Source organism: Tursiops truncatus, chromosome 15, assembly GCF_011762595.2.
Source record: "Tursiops truncatus isolate mTurTru1 chromosome 15, mTurTru1.mat.Y, whole genome shotgun sequence".
Lineage (NCBI taxonomy): Eukaryota > Metazoa > Chordata > Mammalia > Artiodactyla > Delphinidae > Tursiops > Tursiops truncatus.
Window position 1 is genome coordinate 8,407,599 of NC_047048.1, and position 27,353 is coordinate 8,434,951.

A 27,353-nucleotide genomic window follows, 5' to 3' on the forward strand; every position below is an offset into this window, starting at 1 on the left:
AGCGGAGGGGCCGGGGCGGGGCCGGGGCGGGGTGCGCGGGGTGGTGGGCGGGGCCGTCTGCGTCACGCGGCGTGGGCGGGGCCGCAGAGGGTTGTCCGCCCGCGGCACGCACAGCAGCCGCAGCCACCTCGCGCCCGGTCCCGCGGTCGCAGCTCGAGCCGCAGCCTTCGCGCCGTCGCCTCAGCCCCTCGCTTCGTGGGTCGGTCCTTCCGGCACACGGGCTCCAGCCGCGCCCGCAGCCGCCCTCCGAGCCCTTCAGGCCGCCCTGGTCTCCTCGCCCGGCCCGACCCAGCCCGTGAAGATGGTGGACCGCGAGCAACTGGTGCAGAAAGCCCGGCTGGCGGAGCAGGCGGAGCGCTACGACGACATGGCCGCGGCCATGAAGAACGTGAGTTTCTCCTCCCCCCCCCGCCGCCTCGCCCCAGCCCCTTCGCAGACGCGGGCTTTCGCGGGGTCGACTTGGGGACTAGTCGCCCGTCGCTCCTGCAGGTTGGCCGCCCCAGAGCGGGCTGGGGAGGGTCCTGAGAGCGCTGAGGACCGGGTGTGACGCGGCCTCTCCCCGAGCATTCCCCAGGGCCGGCGGCGCTGCCGCCTCGGCCCTCCCCACGCGCCCGCGCTGGGGCGGGGTCTTGGAGGGCTGGTCTCGGGAGCGGGGTCTCTGGCCGCTGCGCCTCCGGGTCTGCTGGGGACCTGAGCAGGGGCCGTGCGCATCCTTTGTGCCCCACTTCCCCTCCTCCCAGCCTGGCCGTGTGGGGGCGGGGGACCGCATGGATGCGGTTCCTCTTTTCTCCCTGATGTCTGGGCGGCGCCTTTCCCATTCACTCAGCAGGTCTCCCGGTTTTCTGATACTCCCCCCCTCCCCAAATCTTCCCACTGCCTCTCCAGACAGATCCTTTAGGACCTCCCCGGGAAAAATGTAGGCTGTCCTGAAAACCTGGGCTCCAAGATGCAGAATCGAAACCTCCTTGCTCACGTTTTTCTTAACAAAAGGCTCCTCTTTCTGCATGCCCCAAAGCAAGTCCTCTTGCTTTTAGGAAGGGGGCACGTTTGTCTCGCTAGCGTTTTCATTGATTGTTCTCAATATGTCATCTCCTTGTTTTCCTACGGCTTTCGTATTGAAAAGTGTTGGTATTGTCTTTAAAACAAAGGTTGTGAATTTAGCTGACTAGTTCAGTTTGTGATATATGCTGTTTCTTTTTTAAATATAGGCACACATTTGTCGAAATTCCTATAAGTTGAAAAAATATTCTCTGATCTGATATTGCAAACAAAGCGCTGGTGGGAGGCAGTATCAAGTCATTCCAGAAGATTCTGCATTTGTCGTATTGCAGAGAGCCTAGACTGGGTGGAGGCTGGGAGGAGTTATTTTAAAGGGGAAAAAGTCTTCTTTTTTTTTTTTTAATTTGTTTTGTTAGATGCATCTGAAGCTTAAAAAAAAAAAACCTAGCGCATCCTCAATGCTGATGAAAAGAGAATACTGATCTCCAGTTGTCGCATTTTGCAGATTCCTGCTTGTATTGCACCATTTTGTCAGTAACACTATATTCACCTAATGGGTGGTCAACCAGTTTGATATTAGAGGATTGGGGAAGTATTGAGCATTATTAAATGAAACGTAAAATTATCTAATGATTTCGGTCTCCCACTATTTTCATATCTAACTTCCTGCCTTATGTAACAAAGGTTTTAAAACGCATCTCCAGTGTGCAGCGGATGGAGGAGTGTACCTTGCCTGTTAAACCTCTTTAATGAAGCAGTATAGGTATTGCAGATTAATTCTTGAATAACTTTACTGGTTCACAGAAGACGACAATGCTGATGCCTGTGTATTTAAGCCAGATACATTAACAAAGAAGATTTTTATCTCATTAAGGAAGAGAATTGATTCTGACATTTGGAGTACTGCTGTATTAATATTATTGCCACAGTTGCTGTCCTTAAAGCTCAAATGATGTAAGTTGCACTTCAGCAGATATCAGTATCTTTAGTTCACATTACTTAGACTCTTCTAATTTTTCCATATTTCTAGTTTCACAGGAAAGCGAGTGACCTCGCTCCTATATCCATAGCAACCCAGTGATGTCACACACAATGACACAGAGGCTGCAATGCACCTAATGGGTTGGTAGGGAGTATGCAGATGGCATTTGTCCAAGGTAATGCAGAAATTAGCAGATAAGCCAGGTGGAATTGAGCATTTTGTCTTCCACCGGATGAGAATTGGTCCTCCAAATAAGAATTTCATTTATCCTTAGACGTGCAAATCAGGGATGTCTGGCTATGCCTGTTCACCTGCGTATTTGTAGTTTTCTCAAAAGTTTATAAGATACAGTCGTGGTTTTAAACATTTGTTAAAATTGGGCAATGAAGGAATAAAGATAGAAGTTTTAAACAAGAATATGTTTTATGCTCATAGTGCAGGGATGAGCTGTATACATGGGTTTATTGCAAATTATTAACTCGGCAGGTTTTAATAAAAACCTTAAAAAAATTATGACTTCCTGCTGGGGCATTTTCAGTAAACGTTAGGGAATGAGAATCCCTTACAGAACAATTTACCTTGGGATTTGGAAAAGTTCTCTTTTGCTGTGTTTATGTTTCTGCTCCTTAACTGAGTGTGCAGGAAAAAACAGTTTATAAAATATAGCAGACCTTTTCCAAATCTGTTTACCATGATTTTGAGGAATTAGGCTTACCTCTGATCTGCATTTTCCTCATCTGTAAAATGGGTCAACACCTGCTTGACAAAGTTGTTAGGATTAAATAAAAAATATAGTAGGTGCTTAAGAAAAGGTAACTATTTATAAAACTTTGTTTCTTCCTTTGTTTATAAAGATCATCTCATCAGAGAATTTGGAAAATACAGGAAGATACAAAGAAAATACTCAGTTCTACCACTTGAGTTCTCTTCTAAGGCTGAAGTCATCCAGATGCTAGCGTGATTAAAGTTATTTGCATCGGATGAAGTTACCCTAGTAGTAAAGAGTTAGGACCTGTGATAGTTGTAGGTGGGTGACCAGGATAGAGGTAAAATGGTGTATTCTGGAAAGGAGGAAAGAAGGAAGTTTAGTCTTTTAAGACACATGTGTAGGCTTATATCTAAAAAGAGCAAACACCTAGATGTTTCCTACTTGTTAGACAATACTGACTTGTCCTTTGGATTTTAATAGCCTCTTGAGAAGTTAATATTCTAAGTAGGCTACTGGTACTTTCCTGGGGGGAGGGCGGGCAGAAAAGGTTCTGGGCTAGTAACTTTGTTGAAGTTACTGGGTTAAGCAATTTAACTCGGGTGTGTTGGGGGGCATTAGTGGCAAAAGGCTATCTTAATTATATAAAAAAGTCTTCGTGGTGGAATCGATATACTTAAAAAGGTTTTACAATGTTAAATATTCTGTTTTTCCTACTAGCTCTTCCAGGAGGCTAGATCAATAGCCATTATCACTAATGGAGTAATGACACCTCTTTAGACTCTTCAGAGGTGGAGTTCTGCCAGCCATTATTATAATCAAAGTCATGTGGTTTCAGTTGTTCTCTTTGGGGTGGAAAGCATACAGATGACAGTTTGCTTTTTATGTTAACCTTCACAGTAACTGAAATGACTCTTAAGTGCCTTTTCTAATTATTTAAACAATTTCATGTGTATCTTTTGGATTATATTAAGATAAAAGATGTTGCTGAATGTGCATCCTCATTACGGTTCTTTGGATTAACTGCAGACCCTAGGGAGGATTTCATCCCCTAGTACTTGGAGGAAGCCTTATTTATTTATTAAACCAAACTCTAAATTATTAAAAAGTGGAGGAAATGATTTTGTTTTTATTGAGGTAAAAGTCACAACATAAACTGACCACTTTCAAGTGTACAATTGAGTAGCATTCAGTACATTCACAATGATGTGCAGCCATCACCTCTAGAAAAAATAGGAAAATGATATTTTTAAAAAGTGATGATGGTCTGGCTATAGCTGGCTGGATTTCAGCACATTACTGATTCAGGAATGTGTCAATAGTGCAGGGCTCACAGCCAGTGGTAATCAGTATCCCTTTCTCTTTGTTTTCTAACATCCGAACCGTTCAGCATAAATTGAAAAGGGGACTTATTTTGGCTAGATTTGTATTTCCATTTAAAAAGTTACAGAGCTTAAAAACTATACGTTGCTCACACAAATGAATAAGAACAATTTACCTGAAATCGGAGCAAACTATTAACTATTTGGAGATTATAGGAATTTTGCTGGTGTTCTTATCATCACTCATTTTCCACCCCAAGACTGACTTTGTTAGACACACTTGCCCTGCTGTGTGGCCCGGGTTCCTGCAGTGCTGAGAGTGGTGAGCTATTCAAGCATGGGCTTCTCGTAAATAAGATGTTAAATACATTGTTTTGGTGTTTCTGAGGCTGCCAGGAACAACTTCTTGTCTCCAGTATCACCAGCCCTAACAGTTTTATCTGGCAGGGCATCTGATTCTTTCGTGTTCCTACCAGATTCCATGAGATGTGGAAAAAAAGAAGCAAAGACCACTTTATATGTTTAACAGTCAAAGGGAAAAAAATCACATATAAACCATTGTCTTTTGTCTTATTTTCTAAGCTCTGATTGTTAGAGCTTGACCAGATATTCGAGACTGTAATTATAGGGAACCTGTATTTGTTGCCTTTCTAGGCTATAAAGGCTATCAACATGAGCTGCCTTATGGCCTTTCCTGTCATGATCATTTTTCTGCTGTCTTCCCCACATTCCATTTTAGGTATTACCTATCATTTTGGTTTAGTACCAGACCATATTATCTTGCTTTAGACTGGCACTTGAAATTTTGATTTTACTAATTTATGAATTTGAGTCATAAAAAAAGTTACATGAAAAGTGATCAACAAAAATTCCCAAAAGAAAGCTTTAATTTTAAGATAAATGGTTAAATTTATTTGGTTCCATGATTTTGCAGAAACAATAAAAATTTGTAAATCTTGTAAGACTTTGCATCAGTCTTTTTTTTTCTTCCTTTTAAAAACTCGTGAAGTCTAAACCAAATGTTCATCAGCATATCACTTGTAAGAGTGTCCCACGGAGGTAGATTTTTCTTTACCTAAGTTGAATAATGTGGTGTATAGCATTAGTTGCGTTGTGAATAAGTAGATAGAAATGAGAGTGTTCTTACATATGTAGATTTTTAACATGACATTTTTTAAAAATTCCAAATAAACTCATTGGTCTTATCCTTTTAATCTTTGAAACGATACCTCATTTTTGGAGAGATGTAAAGCCAAACTTGGTGAGTAGGACCCAGGTGTAGTGTCAGCTTTTCCCTCTTAATAATTCTGTTGCTAGAACAGGGGTGTCAGAGCTGGGGATATGACAGTGACGGCAGTGGGCAGCTGAACATGTAATGACAGTAGTGCGAGAGGAATCCCTCATCCACCCTCCCCCACTGCCGAGTATGAAGAGCAGCTGTGGTGGTGTGAGAAGTGAGAGAAGGCTAAGAGGTAACAAGAGGAAGGCTTTGAAAAAGAAGGTTTGTTTTGAAGAGAGATCATTTAAAACTTCTTTAGCTTTCTGAAAGGAGTTATTAATATGGCACTTAAGCTACCGTATTCAAATAACCAAGATCTAGGAAACAAAGTTGCCTGTGGTGCCAGTACTTTAAGGATGTGGAAATAAGCTTAAAATATTTTTGACTGAATTGTTTCAATTCAGTGCTATTCAGTTCAACACAGTGCTCCTTTTGTATGGGTCTAACATGAAATAGTGAATGAGTATGTCTTTGCAGCAGAAGCCCAGGATGGATAGTCGCCATGCAAACAATCCCATATTCCTGCCAGGACATTCTTAAATGAGGGCCTGCCTGGCATGGCTAGACCCGGTGGATAGATGTTATTTTCAAATCATACTCCACTCTTCACATATGACTCACCTCTGGTCTTTCTAACTACATCTGTGTAGTAAAAATAGAGACTTAAAGTTGAGACTATATATATATATATATATATATATATATATATTTTTTTTTTTTAACGGTACGCGGGCCTCTCACTGTTGTGGCCTCTCCCGTTGCGGAGCACAGGCTCAGCGGCCATGGCTCACGGGCCCAGCCGCTCCGTGGCATGTGGGATCTTCCCGGACTGGGGCACGAATCCGTGTCCCCTGCATCGGCAGGCAGACTCCCAACCACTGCGCCACCAGGGAAGCCCAGACACTATATTTTTTTCCTAGTAGTTTGAAAATGACCCAGTGCGTGAGGATAAGGAGAAATAACAAGATAGGGTAAGAACAGCAGAACAGCATTCCGCAGACAAGGAAAGCTGGTGGGGACAAGTGAGTAGGGAAGAAAAATTTTAGAATATCTTGATTTGGGGGTGCTCTGATCTTCTAAGGGACTCTGGTTTTTGGAAGGCTGTTATCAGTGGGACAGACCACTGATGACAAAAATGTCTGGCTTTTAGGACGCTGGAAAAATGACAAGTATCACCATAATAGTTCCCTATGCAGGGATATTTCCATCATGTCTTTCTACAGGGTTTTGCACCTTGCTTTTTCCCCTTGATATTTCAAGGATATTTTCTTCTGTTATCAGTATTTTCAGTGGCTGAACAGTCCTGTGGGTGTGTCATAATTTAATTTTTATTTAGCATTTAGGCCGTTTCCAAATTTATAAATAATATTGCCATGAATATCTTTGTGGCTAAAGCTTTCAACACAGATTGTATATTAGGACAGAGACCCCAAAGTGGAAGTTTTGAAAGAATTGCTAAGAATTTTTAAGGAACTTGAAACCATCACTAGCACTGGTATGTATCTCAAAAGTTTTGGAAGATGTACTTGTTTGGATAGATAGTACATACACATGGTTCAAAGTTCAAGGATACCCTATTGCCCTTTCTGCTCCAGAAAGAGAAAATGAGGTTGAAACAGGGGAAAGTTTAACTGCAAGCTTATTTGTGGCAAGCCTCTCTTCTGCTTTCTTGTGGTTGGAATGAGTACCTTTTTTAAAAATTAAAAAAAAAAAAAAACTAATATGGTAACTTTCGAGTATATGCAAAATAAAGATAATAGCATGATATAACTCCATATAACCAGTTTCACCGTTTGTCAGCATATTGGCCAATCTTCTGTCTATATACTTTACTACTGTTCTGGTCCCCTTGGTATTTACCATCTTGCAAGATGGTTTCTTTTTTTTTTTTTTTTGCGGTATGCGGGCCTTTCACTGTTGTGGCCTCTCCAGTTGCAGAGCACAGTCATCCAGACGCGCAGGCGCAGCGGCCATGCCTTACGGGCCCAGCCGCTCCGCGGCATGTGGGATCTTCCCGGACCAGGGCACGAACCCGCGTCCCCTGTGTCGGCAGGCGGACTCCCAACCACTGCGCCACCAGGGAAGCCCGCAAGATGGTTTTTTATTGACCTAAAATTACGCCTTTTTTCCCACAAATGTTCCAATTACCAGCAAGATCTCTTTATATTCAGATTTGGCAACCTCAAAGTGTAGTTTCTTGCTTAAGGCATATAATCCAGGTGGCAGATAATTTTTTCCTTGATTTTAAAAGGAGTGTTTCTCTCAGTTGACATCCAAGTGCTGCTTCCCATCAGCCTTTGCTCATGAGGAGGAGGAAAGGCTGGATGGGTCACGACTGGGGAGAGGAAAGGTGGTGCTGTGTCAGGTAGGTTTAGAGAAGGGCTTTATCATTACTGGACTGTTTTTTACTGCCTTTTTTGGGAAAGGGACAACAAAGGCTGATATCTTTTGTCAGTTCTGGCTTTTATCACCAATCTGATAGAAGTGCTAAAACCCAGTTGATTTGTTGAGGGCGATGTGGATAAACAAGTTTTGCTTTTGTTTGGTTTTGTTCCTTGCCAAGCATTTTTAAAAAATCATTTTTGCCTTAAAGTTATCATGGTACTGGTTGTAGGTATGAGTAGGTAGGTAGGTAGGTAGATAGATACGTACATACACTAGCTGTCTGGGCCCGGACACCTTGGGCTTGAATTCCATGCTCAGAAGTATGGAGTTGACTAGTTTATTGATATCAGTAATACAGGTGAGTATACTGCCGTTTTATTTTTTTACCATTCGAAGGTCCTGCAGAAAAAGGCTAGATTTTTGGAACCATTTATTGAGGAAGAGAAAACAACATGGTAAACTTCAAACAGTTTTAGTAATGAATTGAACTTTAAAATTGCATAAAATATATTTCTATTAACATTACTTATTTAGAACTCTGTCTAGCATATAGATTCTCAAAAACACTGAATTATATAGCTAGTTCTTATTTTGGATTTATGGTACTCTTGCATTTTGATCATGTTTTTCTCTTCATAATCTGGCTGGCTGTATAAATACATATATTTTTTAATGAAGGATGATTAAGACTAGCTTTTTAGCAAGTGTTTACATCTGTTGTGAAAATCACGTCAGTACTATAATTTACTAAGCTGTTATGGCATAGCATTACCCTGAAATGTTGATGAGTTCCACAACACAGTGGAAAACCTAGTGTACTTTTGGGTATGACTTTTTTCACATCTGTTCTATAGACTTCTGCACTGACTGTAATATTTTTGGGAAGACAAGATTTTTGGGGGGGGGGGTTACGCGGGGCTCTCACTGTTGTGGCCCCTCCCGCCGCGGAGCGCAGGCTCAGCGGCCATGGCTCACAGGCCCAGCTGCTCCACGGCATGTGGGATCCTCCTGGACCGGGGCACGAACCCGTGTCTCCTGCATCGGCAGGCGGACTCTCAACCACTGCACCACCAGGGAAGCCCGGAAGACAAAATTTTAAGTTACACACTCTCAGATTAAAATATTGCAATATAGTTGGACATTTACTGTCACTTGGAAAGCATCTTTCTATAGTTTTCCCATTTAATTTCACAACAGTTTTATAAAGTGATGGTCCCATTTTACAGGCAGAAATGTTTAAGTAATTTGCTTATTAAGGCTTGAGTTAAAAGTATTTTTCCTAAATCTCGGCCTCTTTTAAAAGGTTTTTTAGTTTTCAAAAAGGAGTCAAAGGTGAAGTGTATACATGGATACTGGTAATCTTTTAGCTATTGTCTCAGTGATCTGTTTTCATTAATTTTAGTCAATGTTCCATTGTTTGCAGAAGCTTTGAAATTGCTTCAAACTGCTATATATTTAATATTTTCCCATTTGGTTGTGCTTGAGAGGGTTGTTATGTAATCCAGGTTTTTAATACAGAGCAAACTTCTTTAGGACAGCCCTAAGATGAAATACTCAATATGAGTGTAATCTTTCTTCTAGAAAATATTTGGTCCCATGACTGTGGTGTGTTTTAAATACCATTTAACAAAGGAGAACTTGCAGTTTTTTAGCATAAGGAGGTAAGTACCATGCTTTTGCCATTGGAGTCTTACAGGTATGGCCAAGAAGTGAAAGGATGCTACTCAAACTGAATGGAAGAGTATACCTCACTTGAAAGAAATGGGAGGAAGCTGTGACTTTTTTGTACATCAAAGATAATATGGGCTTGTGTGGAATTCACAAACTGGAATGTGGAAACATGTTTTGAGGGGATTTAAGTGAAGATCAAAGGAAGAAAAGAATGTTAACTTGAATATTTTGTAGATGTTCTAGGCAGTGGAAGAAGTGAATGGTACTGATCCAGAATTCACACAGGGAAGGTAGAGTTGTGAGGGGATTATTGAACGTCTGTGGGAACTTCCACACACAGAAAGTGAAGGTCAGCCCAGTGCTGTGGTATCAGGACACTGAAGTCACCCTGAGCATCAGGGGAGATTTCCTAGAGAAATGATAGCAGAGCAGTGAGGGGTGGATGTTGAGGGGAGGGGAAAGGCTGGAGGAAGGAGTGTCCAGGCAGAGGGAATAGCATTGTTTAGTTGCAGAATGTACAGGGAGCAGAATCTGTTGCATGATTGATCCAGTCACTACTGGTTGCGTTGAGAGAATGTTAGGAAATGAGTCCAGAGAGGTAAATAGGGGCAGGAGCCAGTTCATGAAGGGCCTTGTGGAGTTTGGGTTTTTTTTCTTAGGCTTTGGAGAGTCATTGAAGGGTTTCAGGCAAAAGAGGATCATTGTCCGGTTTTTGGTTTGGAGAGAACCTTGGCAGCAGTGTGGAAGTTGAAGAGGAGGACAGTGCGGCAGAGGGACAAGACTGATTAGTATTGCAGGGTCTGCTCTGAAGGTATGAGGAACAGGACATGGACAGTGACGGCAGATTTGAGAGAGAGAATTTGATGGCTGGAGATGGGAGGAGGAGGAAGGAGAAATGATGGGGAAGATCAAGTCAGCTGCTGACATGCTGTGTTTGAGGAAACATTTAAGTGGCGGTAAATGGAAGCATCATGGCTACAAGTTAATTCATGAAAAGCTCTTAAAACAGGGCCTGGCACAGGTTAAGCACTCAGTGTTACTTATTATTCATTAAGTAAATAAATATTTATTTAGGAACCACTAACGGCCAGGTTCTAGTCTCAGACCTGGAGGATATAATATCCCCTGCCCTCACAGAACTAGCATTCTAGTGGGAGTCTCCTACCAGGCATAATAAGGTCACCTAGGCAAAATTGAGAGCTGAAGTCAAAGTGAACCCTGGGGAATCCCACTTCAGTAGTGACTGGAACGAGGAAGAAAAGACTAAGTAGATGGTGATAGAAAACCAAGAAAGAAAGCTAACAAAGTGGACAAGAGTGTCAAGAAAGGGGGATTAGTCCGCAGTGTTATAGATCCCTTACGAATTAAGATTAAGACATAAGAGAACATGGGATATGTGAGGTAGGAAGACAGTTGATGACAGTGGTAATGGGGTGAGGAGTGAATGAAAGGTGAAGAAATGGTAACAAGTATAGGCTAATTTTCAGAAACTTGATTTTGAAGGAAACAGATGTGATTAAAAGGCATCGTTTATTTTATTTTTTTTTCCTCTGCGGTACGCGGGCCTCCCACTGCTGTGGCCTCCCCCGCTGGCTCCGGACGCGCAGGCTTAGCGGCCATGGCTCACGGGCCCAGCCGCTCCGCGGCATGTGGGATCCTCCCGGACCGGGGCACGAACCCACGTCCCCTGCATCGGCAGGCAGACTCCCAACCACTGAGCCACCAGGGAAGCCCCGGCATTGTTTATTTTAAACCTCAACTTGGACTACATGTTAATGGGAAAGTACAGGAAAGAGAGTGACTGATGGGAATATCTTGAGAGGGAAGAAGCATCTTGTTTGCATACAGGGCGGAGGCGGCAGTGGTAGGGGCAGTTGTTTGTCAAGTAAAGGCCTTTGGTCACTTTCCTTTGAAGAGGCTGTAGTAGAGCCTCTTGGTTGCCAGGCAGTGAGTGCTAAGGGCCCTGCTGAGGTTAAAAAGCCTTAATTTGTAGTGATTACAATCTAGTTTTTTTTGGTCTCTCCCTCTCCCCTACCCCGCACCATATTTTGGGTATAAGAGTTGAAAGCAGGCCGGGTGGCTCTATTGATGGAGAATTTGGGTGTTTAGAGATGGTGTAGCAGAAGGACAAGGCATAGGAATGTTGATATTAATGCAAAAATAATTGAATTTGATGGATCTTGATGAAGCTTACAAGGAGGAAATAAAACCTAAAGGAAAGGGGCTGAGGAAAAAGGAGAGGGCTCAAGAGCGAGTCTAGTAGGTGGAAGTGAGGACTGGTAACATTGAAGGGTAGGTAGGAGTTTGGTTTTATTATTTTTTACTTGTTTTGGCCGTGCCGCACAGCTTGCAGGACCTCAGTTCCCCAACCAGGGATTGAACCCAGGCCACGGCAGTGAAAGCTCCAAGTCCTAACCACTAGACCACAAGCGGACTCCCCTTTTTAAAAAATTTTTTATTTTTTAATTTTGTTTATGTCTTTTTGCTTTATTTATTTAAAATATTTATTTATTTATTTATCTTGGCCACACCTCTTAGTTCCCTGACCAGTGAAATCGCCGTGTCCTAACCAGTGGACTGCCCAGGAACTCGCAGGAGTTTGATTTTTAAAGTGAATGGTTGGGGGTGGGGCGGGGGGATAAATTAGGAGTTTGGGATTAACGTATGCACATTACATAAAATAATCAACAAGGACCTACTCAATATCCTGTAATAACCTGTATGGGAAGAGACTGCAGAGAATGGATACATGTGTATGTCTAACTGAGTCACTTTGCTGTACGCCTGGAACTAACACAGCATTGTAAATCAACTATACTCCAATATAAAATAAAAATTAAAAAAATGAATGGTTGTGAGTGAGGTTAAAGGTGTGGTTTAGTGATAAGTTGTCAGAATCGAGATAACTGAACTGTTGTTCAGAATTAATTTGAGGGAGTAGCCTTGGATAAGGAGGTAGGGCCAGAGGTCTGGATACAGGTAAACAATCTCAAAGAAAGTGAACATGACATTGATTCTAGGAGAAATTTTAGAAGCACAGAAAAGGCATGAAAGAGAAGATTGTGAGGGAGTCAGTATGGGCTTGTATAAGAACCTGCATAACTAATTTTGATTTAACTAATTTTTATTTTTTAAAAATATTTATTTATTTGGTTGCACCGGGTCTTAGTTGTGCCAGGCGGGCTCCTTAGTTGAGGCTCCAGTTAACTAATTTTTAGAATAGGGTTATTTGACTGCTAGCCAAGGGAGTGCTAGAGCATAGTATATCTATTTCCTGATTTGTGAGGTTAAATGGTGAGCTGCAGAGCTTTGGCATTTGTCCCGGTTGTTGAAAAGTGAGATCAGACTGGAGCAATGGGTGGAATCTCGGCTAATGAAGTGGCCTTGTTTTTGCTTCAGGTCCTGTACCTTGACCCTAAAATTCAACTGTTCGTTACATTTGATGCAGGTGGCACTTAACAATAGCCATCTTAATACTCGTTAAGTTTTTGTTTGTATCAAACTACCTAAAGCAGATATTTCTTGTTTATCACAGTTCTTTATACTGGCCAGGTAGTTTGGGTCTAGACTTGCTCCTGTGGGGCCGGAATAACTATGAAGAGGTAAAGGCCTCTCATCTCCAGGTTAACCCAGGCTTCTTTGCCTGGGGAAGGTTCCCAGCAGCGAGTCCTGATTCACAAGCAACTTTTCAGGCCTTTGCTTACCTCATACTTGCTAATGTTCTACTAGCCAAAGCAAGTCTCATGATCAAGTTCAGATTATAGAGTTGCGGAAATATAGTTCTTGATGGAAGTTCTTGATGGAAGGAGCTGCGAAATCATTTAAAAGGAAGGAGATACACACAGGGTTGGAGGGAGTTATTAGGACCATTTATGCAAACAGTCTGGGCTGGATACAGCCTATGTAGATTCATGTCACTTAAACATTTGGAAGTGACAGTTTAGGTACTGTGGTTGATTCACTGCTGAGTGAAGTGTGCTACCTGCCCTTAAGGACTTTAGTCCTTTTAGGAGAAAGAAAGGTATACAGTTAAACTACAAGGCATTAGATATAAGCAGTATAATAACTGCAAGGTGAAAGTTACACACAGAGTAAGCAGTAGTTAGTTCTGCCTGAGGAATTTTCAGGCTTCAGGAAGTAAGTGTAGTATTTGAATTAGGGCTTAAAAGATGACATATAGAGAATTTTTCTTCATAGTTCTGGAAGTGCGTTTTAGGTGGTTGGAAAAGCATGATAGCACAGGAGTGTGTAATATGAGGAAGACTGCGAGACCTGGGTCTGGGTATTGATGACTTGAAGCAGGGCTCTATTGATATTTGGGCCAAATTATTCTTTGCTCTTGTATGTGGCTGACCTGTGCATTGTAGGATGTTCACCAGCATGCCTGGCCTCTGCCTGGTAGATAATATCTAAATAGAGCTGCTTTTAAAATGCACTGTACCATAGGTTATACAGCATTTTCAAATACACCAGCTTATTTACCTTCTTCCCCCTGCCCCCCTCCCCCCCCAAAAAAGCAGATCTATGGTAAAACTAGCGTTATAAATGTTAGTTCATTTGTGCTGAATTCAGAAAATAGCCCGGCTAAAGTGTGAAGTGGTGTATTCTAAATAGCAGACTGACGAGTACTGACAAGAGTACTGGCAAATTTGGGGGGAAAGAGTCAGGATGATGAGGGGAGTTGTATCTAGATCATAGAAACAGTTAAGTAGAGAAGACCTAGGGGTATGAGGACTATCTGTTTGAAGAAGTGATTCTGGCTCCAAGAAATAAAATTCTTAAGGCTAGCGACTGGCAGTTTTAGGGGAGATAAACTTAGCTTTATCATCAAGTCAGGTACTTCTGATGTTACTCTCTAAAGGTGGATTTAGGCAGAATTCTCCCAGGTGTCCAAGTAGAGGGTTGGAAGAGCACCCAGCAGGGTCTGCAAGAGGGAGGGGAGCACAGCTTTGGGTTTGTGTGTGGATTGTCTGTAATTTGAGAAGTTGTTATTTTAGTATATTTCTCTCCTGCCTTTTCCCCCCATAGTGGCAGAATTGAATTGCTTCATAATGAAGAATACCCATGGTAGGGAATGTAAAATTCTTATCCCTTTTCAGGTTTGCTTAACTATATCTGAGCAATAGAGATAACGCTCTCGTTCACATTTTTGGCGAGGCTATTGAGAAATATTAACCTATGTCAAACTACGTAGTTTATTTGAAAGCGCAAGAGGAGGATTAAATAAGAGGTAGAGGTTCATGCTGTATTATAGTGGGTTTTCTTTGTAACAGCCCACATGTTATGAAGTATTTGGAATTCTGAACTTGTCAAATAAGCTAATTAATTATTGACATGTGTGAAAGTGCTGTAGAGACTGTGGCATAGTGCAGCAGTTTTATCTTTATTGAGATATGGTTCACATACCATACAATTCACCCATTTGAAGTGTACAGTTCACTGGTTTTTAGTGTGTTCAGAGTTTTGTAACCAACACTAGTATCTAAATACAGAACATTGTCACCTCCCCAGAAGAAACCCTGTACCATTAGCAAGCTGTCACTGCCCTCTGCCCTGCCTCCCCCCCCCCCCCCAACAAAAAGAGCTCTAAGCAACCACTAATCTATTTTCTGTTTTTATAGATTTGCCTGCTTGGGACATTTCATGTAACTGGAATCATAATATGTGGTCATTGGTGATAGGCTTCTTTCACTAGCCTAATATTTTTATTGTCATCCATGTGGTACCATGTATCAGAACTTCATTCCTTTTTATGCCTGAATAATATTCCATTGTATGGATAATGCTACATTTAACTTATCTTTTCATCTGTTGACATTTGGATTGTTTCCACTTTTTGGCTGTTTTAACTAATGCTGCTGGGAACATTTGTGTGCAAGTTTTTGTGTGGGTCTCATGTTTTCATTTCTTTTGTATATACCTAGGAGTGGAATTGCTGAGTCACGTGGTAACTCAACATTTTGAGGAACATTGTCCTGCAGTTCTTAACCTGGAGAAATAGACGTGTGTGGATCCCATGCAATACTGAATCTTTGAAGGTTAGGGCGCTAGGGAGAGTGTTTTACAAAAAGCTCCTCCTTGGTTAAGAACCAGTCATGTAGTGGAAAGCATATGGGATTTTGAGCCGTGAGATTTGCATTCCATTCTTTGGCTCTGAGCCTTAATTTTCTAAACTCTAAAATGGAAATAACAGTACTAAATCATAAAGGGTTATCTGGAGGACCAAGGAGGTATTATAATTTTAGTGAAGATCTCATTTTTGATACTACAAAAGTTATTTAGAAAAATACGGAATAGATGAATACTTCTTAACATGATAGAAGTATCTTTTAAACAAAGAGTTGGTATTTAAGAATGAAACACTGGACGTATTCCATTAAATTCAAAATGAAACAAAGATGCACATTATAAGCATTATTAATATTGTCCTTGTCCTTGCAGTAGATGTGATACAGTATAAGAAATCTAAGCACGGGAAAGGACAAGTGATATTTGGAAACCGTAAAATTAGGTAGGGAGTAAACTGGAAAAATGTTAGAATTAGTAATTCAATGAAACAGGGCTGAAATCTATAGTATGTATTTCATATATCAGCCCTAATCTGTATAAAGATATAATGAAAGATTTTTATGCAACTAAGTTTTGGGTTTTTTTGCTTTTTAAGGTATTCTTGGTAGAAGCGAGGTGGTGAGCACAAAGCAGCAGGTGTGGGTTTGAGTTATTTACATGAGTAAACTTGTTTACATAAAACTGCTGGCTTTGAGCTTTTTTTGAAAACTTGGTTTTCAAAATTGACTTTAAACTTTAATCGTGGGTGTGATTAACTCGGTAAGTTATGGAGAGGGTTTGTTTGAATAGGTACTACTGGTAACAGGTCAAAATTCAACCTCCTCAACCTTGACTGCCTCCCAGCCGCTCTCTTTTCAGACCCTTCTAGAAATACAGTGAGAGCATACAAATTCCTTTTTAATGTCTACCTAGAACTCTGTTGTGTGGATGTTTCATAATCTAGGACCATTTAGGTGGTTCCAAGACTTTAGCTGCTACAGATGATGGCAGTGAATCAGTTTCTAGAAGTGGAACGGCAGAGTCAGAAGTTTTCTTAGTATTTGTAATTCTGATAGCTGTTCCCAATTGCCCTCCATAAAGTTTGTACTAATTTACGGTTTCCAGCAATGGATGCGAGTGCCTGTTTATCCACAGCATCAGCCTTCACAGCGAGTCATCAAAGTTTAAGTTTTGCCAGTCTGATTGGAGAAAAATTAGCATTTATAAAATGAATGAATTTGAGTACTCTACTTATATTTTTCTTTTTCTTTTTCAATTGTCCATTCCTTTTGCTCACTTTTCTATTACTGATTGGTCTTAAATTCCTTTTAGGAAGGTGTTTTTGTTTTTGTTTTTGTTTGGCTGTGCCGCTGTGAGGCTTGTGGGATCTTAGTTCCCCAACCAGGGATTAAACCTGGACGCTTGGCAGTGAAAGCACGGAGTTCTGACCATTGGACCACCAGGGAATTCCCTGCAATAGCATGTCTTAAAGTACATTTTTTTTTTTTTTTTTTTTTTTTTTTTTTTTTTTTTTGATGGTACGCAGGCCTCTCACTGCTGTGGCCTCTCCCGCTGCGGAGCACAGGCTCCGGACGCGTAAGCTCAGCGGCCATGGCTCACAGGTCTAGCCGCTCTGCGGCATGTGGGATCCTCGCAGACCAGGGCACGAACCCGTGTTCCCTGCATCAGCAGGCAGACTCTCAACCACTGCGCCACCAAGGAAGCCCTTAAAGTACATATTTTTTTATTGGAGTTTAGTTAATTTACAATGTTGTGTTAGTTTCAAGTGTACAGCAAAGTGATTCAATTATACATATATATTTTTTTCAGGTTATTATAAGATATTGAGTATAGTTCCCTGTGCCATACAGTACGTCCTTGTAGAAAAGTACATATCTTAATTAAAAAGTACTTCATTGCTAAAAATTGCTAGCCATCAGTCTGACAACACAGGGTTGCCACAAGCCTTCAGTTTGTAAAAAACTGCAGTATCTGTGAAGCGCAGTAAAACAAGGTACAGGCTCTATTAGAGAAACTAGTCCTTTCTCTGTGACATGTTGCAAGGTTTACATCTTCAGAGACTCAAGGTAGGAGAAAGAGCACAGGATTTGAAACCAGAGGACCCGAGTTTGTGTCCCTGCCCTGCTGTGTGTTAGCAGTGTGATTTTTGGGAAAAAGTCCGTTGATTTCTCCGCATCACACCTGTAACGTATAATGTCCACCTTGTTAGGGTAGTTGTGAAAAGAACATAGGATTTGGTGGCTGTCAGAAAAGCCCAGGTTCTCAGGAAGCTCTCCTCTCATCCATGAGACCTTGAGCTTGGCCCTGAATATGCCATGGAAGTTTCATTTTTCTTCTAGGATGTTCCTCTTCCTGGAATGTTTCCCTTCAGCACAGTTTTTATCCAGGGTCATTGCTACTGGCTTTTATTTATTTATTTTAAATTGGTAAATTTTTGTGTAGGCTTTTTTTTTTTTAATTTATTTATTTTTGGCTGCATTGGGTCTTTGTTGCTGCACGCGGGCTTTCTCTAGTTGTGGCGAGCGGGGGCTATCCTTCGTTGTAGTGCGCGGGCTTCTCATTGCCGTGGCTTCTCTTGTTGCAGAGCACGGGCTCTAGGCGCACAGGCTTCAGTAGTTGTGGCACGAGGGCTCAGTAGTTGTGGCTCGCGGGCTCTAGAGCACAGGCTCAGTAGTTGTGGCACACAGGGTTAGTTGCTCTGTGGCATGTGGGATCTTCCCGGACCAGGGCTTGAACCCGTGTCCCCTGCATTGGCAGGCGGATTCTTAACCACTGCGCCACCAGGGAAGTCCCTCTGCTGGCTTCTAAAAGGCCATCTGATGAGCTTTCCAGGCAGAGTTTGAATATGTGTTGAGGGTCCCCAAGACTTACCCCCATGTTCAGTGATCTGCCAGGACTCAGCATATAGCTGTGCTCTTGGCTATGATTTATTACAGTGAAAGGATGCAAAGCTAAATCAACAGAGGGAAAAGGTGCTTGGGGCGAAGATCAGAGTGACCAGGTGCAAATTTTCCAGAGTCTTCTCTCAGGGGACTCACACAGAGTGCGTGTGTGAAATGTCTGCTGGGAATCTCATTAGAGACTCAGTACCCAAGGGTTTTTTCGTTTCGTTTTGTTTTTTTGATGTTTAAAATGTTTATTGGTATTTTTTTAATAGATCTTTATTGGAGTATAATTGCTTCACACTACTGTGTTAGTTTCTGTTGTACAACGGAGTGAGTCAGCCATATGCATACATGTATCCCCATATCCCCTCCCTCTTGAGCCTCCCTCCCACCCTCCCTGCCCCTCATCCATTGAGGGATGCTCACAAAGGCACTTTCTGCCTAGCACAAACCAAATTCAAGACTCCTAGAAGGAAAACAGGTGTTTAGCATAAACCACATTGTTTGGACAAACATTTTAGGGACAGTGAGCCATTCTTAGTCGTGGATGGTGGGAACCCTTCCAAAATCTTAGTTCTCAGATGCTAGCCAAGGGTCAACTTTGCAAGCAGACCTTTCTAAAGATAGTAGTCTCAAGGCTGTTGTGTTAACTCTTTTTTGTACAGACTGTACTTCAAGTTTGAGGCATTTTGCCCACATGTGCAAGACATGACTTCAGATTATTTTCAGAAATTTTAATTTGAGATTTAGCAGGTCATCTCTAGAATACATGACTAATTTAGTGCAAGCAGAACAGTGTCACATTTACTTGCAGTGGGTTATTCTGCTGCCTGCACAGTATATAGATAACTGTCCATTACATGGACACTGAGACTGATTTTGCACCTTGTCACGTTTTTCTTTTTGGTGTAGGGTGTTCATATATAGCAGTCACTGCATTTACCCTTTTTATGGCCTCTTGGCTCTTTCAGGTGATATCACTCCTAGGACCAAAAATGCTTCATGGGGCCAAATGTTATACCTGGTGTCTGCTAACTCATTTTTTTAATAGACTATTTTTTAGAGCAGTTTTAGGTTCACGGAGGAAAGCACAGAGGTCCTGTATGCCCCCCTGCCCCTCCCCACTGTCAGCATCCCAGCGTAGTATGCTGGTTACCATCAATGGACCTACACTGACTCACCATTAGTATTCAAGTCCATCATTTACATTGGGGTCTTGGTATTGTACATACTGTGCATTTTTACAAGTGTGTAATGACATGTATCCACCATTAGAGTATTGTACAGAATAGTTTCACTGCCCTAAGAATCCTTTTTTCTGCCTGTTCATCCCTCCTATCTTATTTGGATGTGAACAGAATGTAAGTTCTTTGTGGAGATTTTCAGCTTTCCTTAAGTCAAGGCGTCTTACTCACCATCATAAGTTATTGTACAAGATTCGGCTTGATAGAAATACATTTTAAGTAAAGTAAGCTTAATTCAAGTTTCATTTAAGGAGTTTAAACATTTGAAGTTGCACTCATTACAATTTAAGGTTCTCCATAGGTAAGTTGAAGAATTGTGAATGACTTGGTGCTCCAAGAGCACAGGGTCAGAAAGTTATCTAAATAGCTTTCCAAGAATCTCATGGGTTGTTCATCTTAGGTAGAGAAGATTTCTCTCCTCATCAACTCTTAGGGGACAACAGTTGATAACTAATTAATATCTGATGCCTTAGCAGCTGGGATTTGGGGAGTTTTATTTCTTAAACTGTTGGTGAGAGTAACAGATTTTTCTAACCTTTTTGCTAACAGCTCTCTCGAACTCACTGAAAGAAATTTGAACTTGAGCTAGTATCATAGGAGTTGAGAAGAGAAACCTTAATTTTATTTATTTATTTTTATTTATTTATTTATTTTTTGCGGTACGCAGGCCTCTCACTGTTGTGGCCTCTCCCGTTGCGGAGCACAGGCTCCGGACGCGCAGGCTCAGCGGCCATGGCTCACAGGCCCAGCCGCTCCACGGCATGTGGAATCTTCCCGGACCGGGGCACGAACCCGTGTCCCCTGCATCGGCAGGCGGACTCTCAACCACTGCGCCACCAGGGAAGCCCCTTAATTTTATTTTTAACCAGAACATAAAACTGGAGAATGTACAAACTGTCCACAGTTTCCAGTAGCCATGACAGTAAATTTTGGGGACCATATATACAAGTATTGCGTTCTTAGAAACAGTTCAGTGACTGTTTTGAAAGACATTGCCTTGCTTCCCAAATGATACATATCTCACATCTTCCTACACTGAATAGGCATTCGATCTTGGTTAAACCTTTTGTGAACACTATGTGGATACTTTTTTTGACCTTTTAAAAAAAGTTATCTTGACTTTTGAAACTAGGATGGTTGGGATCTCTATTTTATTTTAATGTAAAAATCACAGATTATCTCTCATACAATCATTTTGATATTAAGGATTTTAAAACAAATTCTGATTTAAGGTTTTTAGAGAAATCTTAGTTCCTTTGAGCAGACTTTTTTATTAGAATTAAAGGTTTTCCCCTCTAACATAGTTTTTCAGTGGCAGAGAACATCTGGGTATGTCCCAAATGTGGTTGAGTTACTGTATCTAAAGGTGACGTTGGCATTTCATAATCTCCATGTTGCAGCTTGTCTGAGGCAACTGGACAAATTTTACATAAGCGCAAATGGCTACCTTTGGGCTCTTTAGCCCAACTTTTGCAGCAGGAGACCTAACGGTATAGAGTACTGGTGAGGTAATTTGAGCTTTAAATAGTTGCTGGCTCTTGAAATAAGGATAGCATGATTTAGGGGAAAGGCCAGAACCCGATCTCAGTGGCCTTAGGCATCACAGCTTCTTGCATTGGAGACAGTTATCAGGTTACTCTAGAGGTGGCTAGTCTTCAATATCTGCACATTCATTCAGTGAATATGGGCTGGTGTCCTATGGTATGCGGGCCTCGGGCCTACAGAGGCCTCTCAGCCTGTTTGAAAGCCAGTCTGGGGAGTTATTCCAGGCTATATGATATTAAAGTTTATGGAAAGGAAGTGATGTAAGGGAGCTAAGGACTAGAGAATAGCATGAAATGGAGAAGAGATACTTGATATCTCTTATACATTAGTAGCATTGAGCAGAAGATAAACGAGATGATGTGAGGAATACAGAGGCCTCCTATGGCGAGACTTAAAGTGAAGGGACGTTATTCAAGGTGTTCTCAAAAGTAATTGCTCAAGGGAATTTCCTGGCAGTCCAGTGGTTAGGACTCCGGGCTTTCACTGCCGAGGGCGCAGGTTCAGTCTACCTGGTCAGGGAACTAAGATCCCGCAGGCGCATGACTTGGCCGAATAAAAGAAGTAAATGCTCACATCTCTATAGCACTTTACTGTGTTGGGAGCACTTTATCGTTCATCTGATACACCCTTATAATCTTATGAAAGAGGTAGAAATCTGTATGCAAACTGAGGCCCAGATAGATGAAATGGCTTGTCCCCAAGGTCACTTAGTAAATGGTGGGACTGGAAAGCCCCAGTCTTCTGGGTTATTTGCATATATGTCAGAAATTGGCAGGAGTGACAGTGGCTGAGTGCTGGGAATAGTTTCTCCAAAGTCCAGAAATATATGGGAAATTGGATGTGAGATGATAAGCCTCCTATTCAGGGGAAGCAGTGTTTCCACGGTGGGGGGGTGGAGGGGCGCTCAGAGAGTAAAAAGCACCTCTGTGCTGGTTTCCTTCTGCTCTGAAGTCCAGTAGAACCAGAGCCCTGTTCCCCGACTCTGCATCTGCTTCCCCTAGGCCACCTCTGGCAGAGCTACTGTTGCTGTCTAGTGTAGAGTGGAGAATCAGTAATGCATAGTAAAAGGTTAGCATCAGAAAAACCACTCAAAAAGTTCGGAATTTGAGAGTGTGTTATTTGCTGGATGTTGTGAGAACTAGCAAGCAAAGCATATGAACTAATAAGTATGGTTTACATTCTGATTTGATTGTATCTGAGAGGAACTATTTTACAACCAGTTTCCTTAAGTATAATCCTCTCCCACCCCGACCTCTTCCATGATAAAAGAGGAATACATACCAAATGTAAACGGTCCATACACAGGTAAGTCTCTTGGAATCCCAGCCCTTCCCCACCCCCCCCCACCCCCCCCCCCCCCACCCCCCCCCCCGCCCAGATACTTTAGCTTATCTTTTTGGATTACATCCCAGTACCTTTCACATCTCTGAGTAATACAGTGTTACATGGGTGCTGTGGTTGATCTACACAGGGAACAGGGAGTAGCCAGTTTAACTGGGGGTGGGAGGAGTAGAGCTGGGCAAGATTGCATAGAAGCCATGAGTATAACTTGGTTCTTGACAGTTGTCTAAGTATTTTCCAGGCAGGAGCACTGGTAGTTGTTCTAGGCAGAGGCAGAAGAACAAAGGGCAGAAGTATGAAAGGTTTTTGCAATTAACATGTTACCACTGGAGCGCAGGTACATGAGAGAATGAGGCGAGGAAAGCATCTAGTCTGTTGTAAGTCATAGGAAAGAGCTCATGATCTGGGGTTTCTGATAATGCCGTTGACTTAGTATGTACCAGTCTAGATATGATAGTTAACCAGGCAAATAAAAATGTGACCTCAGAATAGGAAAAAAAGTAAGAGCTCAGTCACTCCTCCTTGTAAAATTTTCTGTTTCATATGGTTGTTAGACACTTAGAGGTGTATGGCTCTGACATCACAGAAATCAGGTAATATAAATTAAATAGTTTTAGTCACTTGATTTAATTTCTTTATTATATGCAGTTGTTTGGTAGTCATAAAAATACACAACATCGGTGTGCCGTTGCTTTAGTGTCCTCAAGGCTCTTAGTGTTTGGGACGACGAAGACCTTCTAGCACAAGTGAAAGAAGCATTAATTCCTGTTGGCCACCTCAGCTCGGAAGTGCTTTGCTCACCTCTCCATTTTATTGCTGTTGTATTCAGACACTACAAACACATGTTCCCCAAGTTGCTAATATGTCAGTGATCAGAGTCAATCCCGTGCCCCCAGTTTTGACTTCCTTTCTGGCGTTCGTAATTTATATTATTTTAACATAAGAAAAGTTTCTTTGTTTCTCAAAAGTCAACTTGACGTTGACTGACTATGTTCTCACCCGGTAGGCAAGATACTCTCACCCAAAATGGATGGGACCGAAGTTTGGTAGACAGGGCAAGGTTAGGAAGCAGCTGTCATTCTTTTTTCTTAAAAAAACTGATGAGATATATAAGCCATCTATACTTAAAATCCTTAGGATCAGTACGTACGTAATGTTGCATGAGAGACTTGTTGACCTTTTGTAATTTAGATCAAATTTCGATTTTACATCTAAGAGTTAGACTTGATAGTTCTTTCCTGGAACAGCTGTGTGATAATAAGCCTATGTGTCCTTCTCTAGGGAGAAAGCAGGGGTTCAGGCACCATTGAGCCAGTCGCAGGTTTTTCCCTTCTTTGTTGCTCCTTCCCGCTCTATCCCTCTTCCATATAACCACACAGCCCAACTTCTGTTTGCTGATTACTTTAATCAGCTGGTAGACCTCTTTGTGTTTTAGTGGCATAAAGATACGATTAACCCAACTGACATCATCTGTACCATAACAGCTCTTTATTCTTTCCTCCTTAATAGGTGACAGAGCTGAATGAGCCACTGTCCAATGAAGAAAGAAACCTTCTCTCTGTGGCCTACAAGAATGTAGTTGGGGCACGCCGTTCTTCCTGGAGGGTCATCAGTAGCATTGAGCAGAAGACATCTGCAGATGGTAATGAGAAGAAGATAGAGATGGTCCGTGCTTACCGTGAAAAAATAGAGAAGGAATTGGAGGCCGTATGTCAGGATGTGCTGAGCCTGCTGGATAACTACCTGATCAAAAATTGCAGTGAGACCCAGTATGAGAGCAAAGTGTTTTATCTGAAGATGAAAGGGGACTATTACCGCTACCTGGCTGAAGTCGCCACTGGAGAGAAGAGGGCGACCGTCGTGGAGTCATCTGAGAAGGCCTACAGCGAAGCCCATGAGATTAGCAAGGAGCACATGCAGCCCACTCACCCCATTAGATTAGGCCTGGCCCTTAACTACTCCGTTTTCTACTATGAGATCCAGAACGCCCCAGAGCAAGCCTGCCACTTGGCCAAGACCGCTTTTGATGACGCCATTGCTGAGCTCGACACTCTCAACGAGGACTCCTACAAGGACTCCACGCTCATCATGCAGCTCCTCCGAGACAACCTCACGCTCTGGACAAGCGATCAGCAAGACGACGACGGTGGAGAAGGCAACAATTAAGGCCCCCAGGTGGACTGGCAGCACATGCTGATGCTACTACTGCAGTCTTTATTTTTTTCCCATGAGTTGGGGGTCGGGTGGGGGAGGGAAAGGGAGCGATGACCTTCCTAGGGAGAAACCCACGACCTGTCCTGTCTTTGATCGCCTCTTTGACATTTTTGCCAAAATACCACTAGTGGAAAGTCAGGCTAGCTGTGCTGGTATTGGAATAGCAGCCTCACACTGGCATATGGACTGTTCTGTAGATTAATGCAAGTGGAGCTGTCCTTAATTTAACTTATTGCTAGAAAATAGGGTTTTAAGATGAAAAGAAAACTTAAACGGAATAGCCCTCATTCAATAAGTTCTGTGGTTCCAGTAAGGATTTTTATGTACATATGCTCTTGTCTTTTAAGTTCTGGGTACTTTCTAGCTCATCTGTTTTAGCTGTGCATTTTGTTTTTCAGGGTGTACTCTACCAGACATGGAATAGTTAAAATCCCAAGCTGATAGACTTAGAACATAAGGTATATCCTTGTGGTTTAGGCCTTGCCAGTTTTCAGAAGTTTCTGATTAGTTGACAGTATTAACACTAAATTGCAGTTTACAGTATTTCTACATTACAGCCATATGTGACATCAAGCCATTGTGATTGTGTGTTTTTCTTATTTTGGCTTTTACATCCTTATTCAGCCTCATCCAGGTTGGTTTTGCTGTTATCTGTCTCCTAGGCCAAAAGGCTTGCCTGAGGAGAATCAAAGCTACTTTAGGTTTTGTTGAATAGGTGCTTGGCAGATGGCTGTGGGATTTTTGTCCTTCTTTCTTCTTAACTTAAATCCACCACAAAAATGATTAATCACTTTAATAGAAACGTTAAACACCACAAAAATAGAGAAAATTCAGGTCTGTATGTCATTTACTGTGCTGATGTTTCCAGAGAAATCCTGATTTTTTTCAGCCGCCATAGCTTCTTCCTCAGGGACTGCACTGCTGTCTCACTCCTCACTTGGGTCTTCCGTACTGTACCTTGTGCCCAGGGCATGCACTCGGGTGGGTTGAAAAGCTGTTGGGTTGTAGAAGTTGGCGGTCGTTTTGAGAAAGTTTGTGGTGCAGTGTGTGAAAATTCAGGTGCTAGGAGCTTACTGGTAGAAAAATCCTAAAGGAAGAGCTCTATTCGTAAACATTCTGTCCAGTTTCAGGAGCCTCGTGTGTCAGTTTTTCCTCCCTGAAAACACTCCTTCCCCAAATAATCATTGTAGGAAAATAAACTAAAATCATTATCAGATAATAAATATTTAACTCCTATTTGACCAAAACTTTTTCTATGTATTTTTTTGCTTTTTAATGAAAGCATAGAATGTGGAAATTCATTTGTGCCATCTGTACACGTTTTAGAATTGAAGGAAACCACGATGCTATTTCCACAAGTTTGTTTCAGTTAGCCTTAGGTCCTTGGTTCTCATTTTGGATAAGTCTTAACACACGACCTGTTGCATGTGCATTCAACCTTTTTTTATAAAGTCAGTAACTGTGAACTGCTGAGATAGGTAATGACACCAGACTTGTTTGTTTGTTTTATTTAGGCAGGGAGAGGAATGAGTAGTAATTGAGGAAAACCTGACAGTTGCTTTTGCTAAAACGAAAATGGAGCTTCCAGTTGTGAAATGCACGTGTTGACCAGGATCCAGGTGACAGTGAAGATAGAAGAGTGTGACGATGCTCTGTAATGTGGCACAGTTACCCAGCATGACTTTCCTTAGAAGGCCCCCTCCATATGCTAGAGCGGAAGTCCCAACTAACCAAACCTACCAGAAGAACTAACAGAAGAGAGCTTTATAGCTTCTGTGCCCTAACAGGGGCCTAAGGTCAATGCCACGGATGGGAACAGATTTGCGGGGGTGGGGTGGGGGGTTGGTGGGGTTTTCCTTAATTTATCTTCATGTCCAGTGAGCAGTGCTGTGTCCTTCCTTGTAGCATTTGGAAATGATTTACTGGAATTACAAAACCTATTTTTCTTTTAAATTTTAGCTTTGGCTCTGGCTGCTTTTTAGAATAATGCAAGATAAAACCGTGTCTGAGGGCTAAAAATGAAGGAGGGAATGGGAGACTTGATATTTAAGCAGCTTGAATGGTTTATTTTCTTTTCTTTATTTTTAAAGAAATGCACTTGCCTATGATGCTGTCTCTCCAGTGAAATGATTACTCCTCCATTACTCTATTGATACAATATTGTGCATGCTAGTGTTGTATTTCTATACAGTAGCTTGAAATTTATTAACTTATACTGTAGGTGTTATGTATTCCTATGACAAAAAAGAATTAAGTCTTCAAATTTTTTAAAGTTTTTTTAATTTAATTTTTCCTTTTGGGGGTAAAGTTTGCTCTACCAAATAGTGATCGTAACAAATTGATCTGTTTTGGATGTTGCTCTAGTGACATGCAGTTATATATTTTGTTTTTAAGGGTGGGGGGGGGGAGCAAAAGAAACACCAGTGTTAGCTTAATCTTAATGTCTGGTGTTTGTCATGGTGAAATTATAACTATTACAGTGTAGGAGAACAACGAATATGTTCTCTGAATGAGCCTTTGTGCTTTTTGTCATGTTATGCAGTGAACTATTTTTAAGGTCTAATCAGTGATTATTTTTCCAACTCCGTGTTTCTCTAAGGAATTATTTCACACACGGACCATTCTTAGCAGTTTTCCTCAGTGATGGAATATCATGAATGTGAGTCATTATGTAGCTGTCGTACATTGAGCAAATAAACTTACAGATCTGA

The 27,353-nt window shown here is 41.8% G+C and overlaps 1 protein-coding gene across 1 annotated transcript; it reads left to right on the forward strand.

Moving 5' to 3' along the window:
* The first annotated feature begins 100 nt into the window (after nt 1–100).
* Nucleotides 101–27,353, forward strand: YWHAG (tyrosine 3-monooxygenase/tryptophan 5-monooxygenase activation protein gamma). The gene is made up of 2 exons (XM_033839207.2): nt 101–388; nt 23,938–27,353. Exons 1-2 carry the CDS (start codon nt 302–304, stop codon nt 24,592–24,594), a joined length of 744 nt encoding a protein of 247 aa, XP_033695098.1. The 5' UTR covers nt 101–301; the 3' UTR covers nt 24,595–27,353.

Excerpts from the sequence above, each read along its gene's own strand:
- YWHAG (XM_033839207.2), top strand. The coding sequence starts at position 302 with ATGGTGGACCGCGAGCAACTGGTGCAGAAAGCCCGGCTGGCGGAGCAG. Across the intron at positions 389-23,937 it reads TGGCCGCGGCCATGAAGAAC|GTGACAGAGCTGAATGAGCC; the intron begins GTGAGTTTCTCC and ends CCTCCTTAATAG.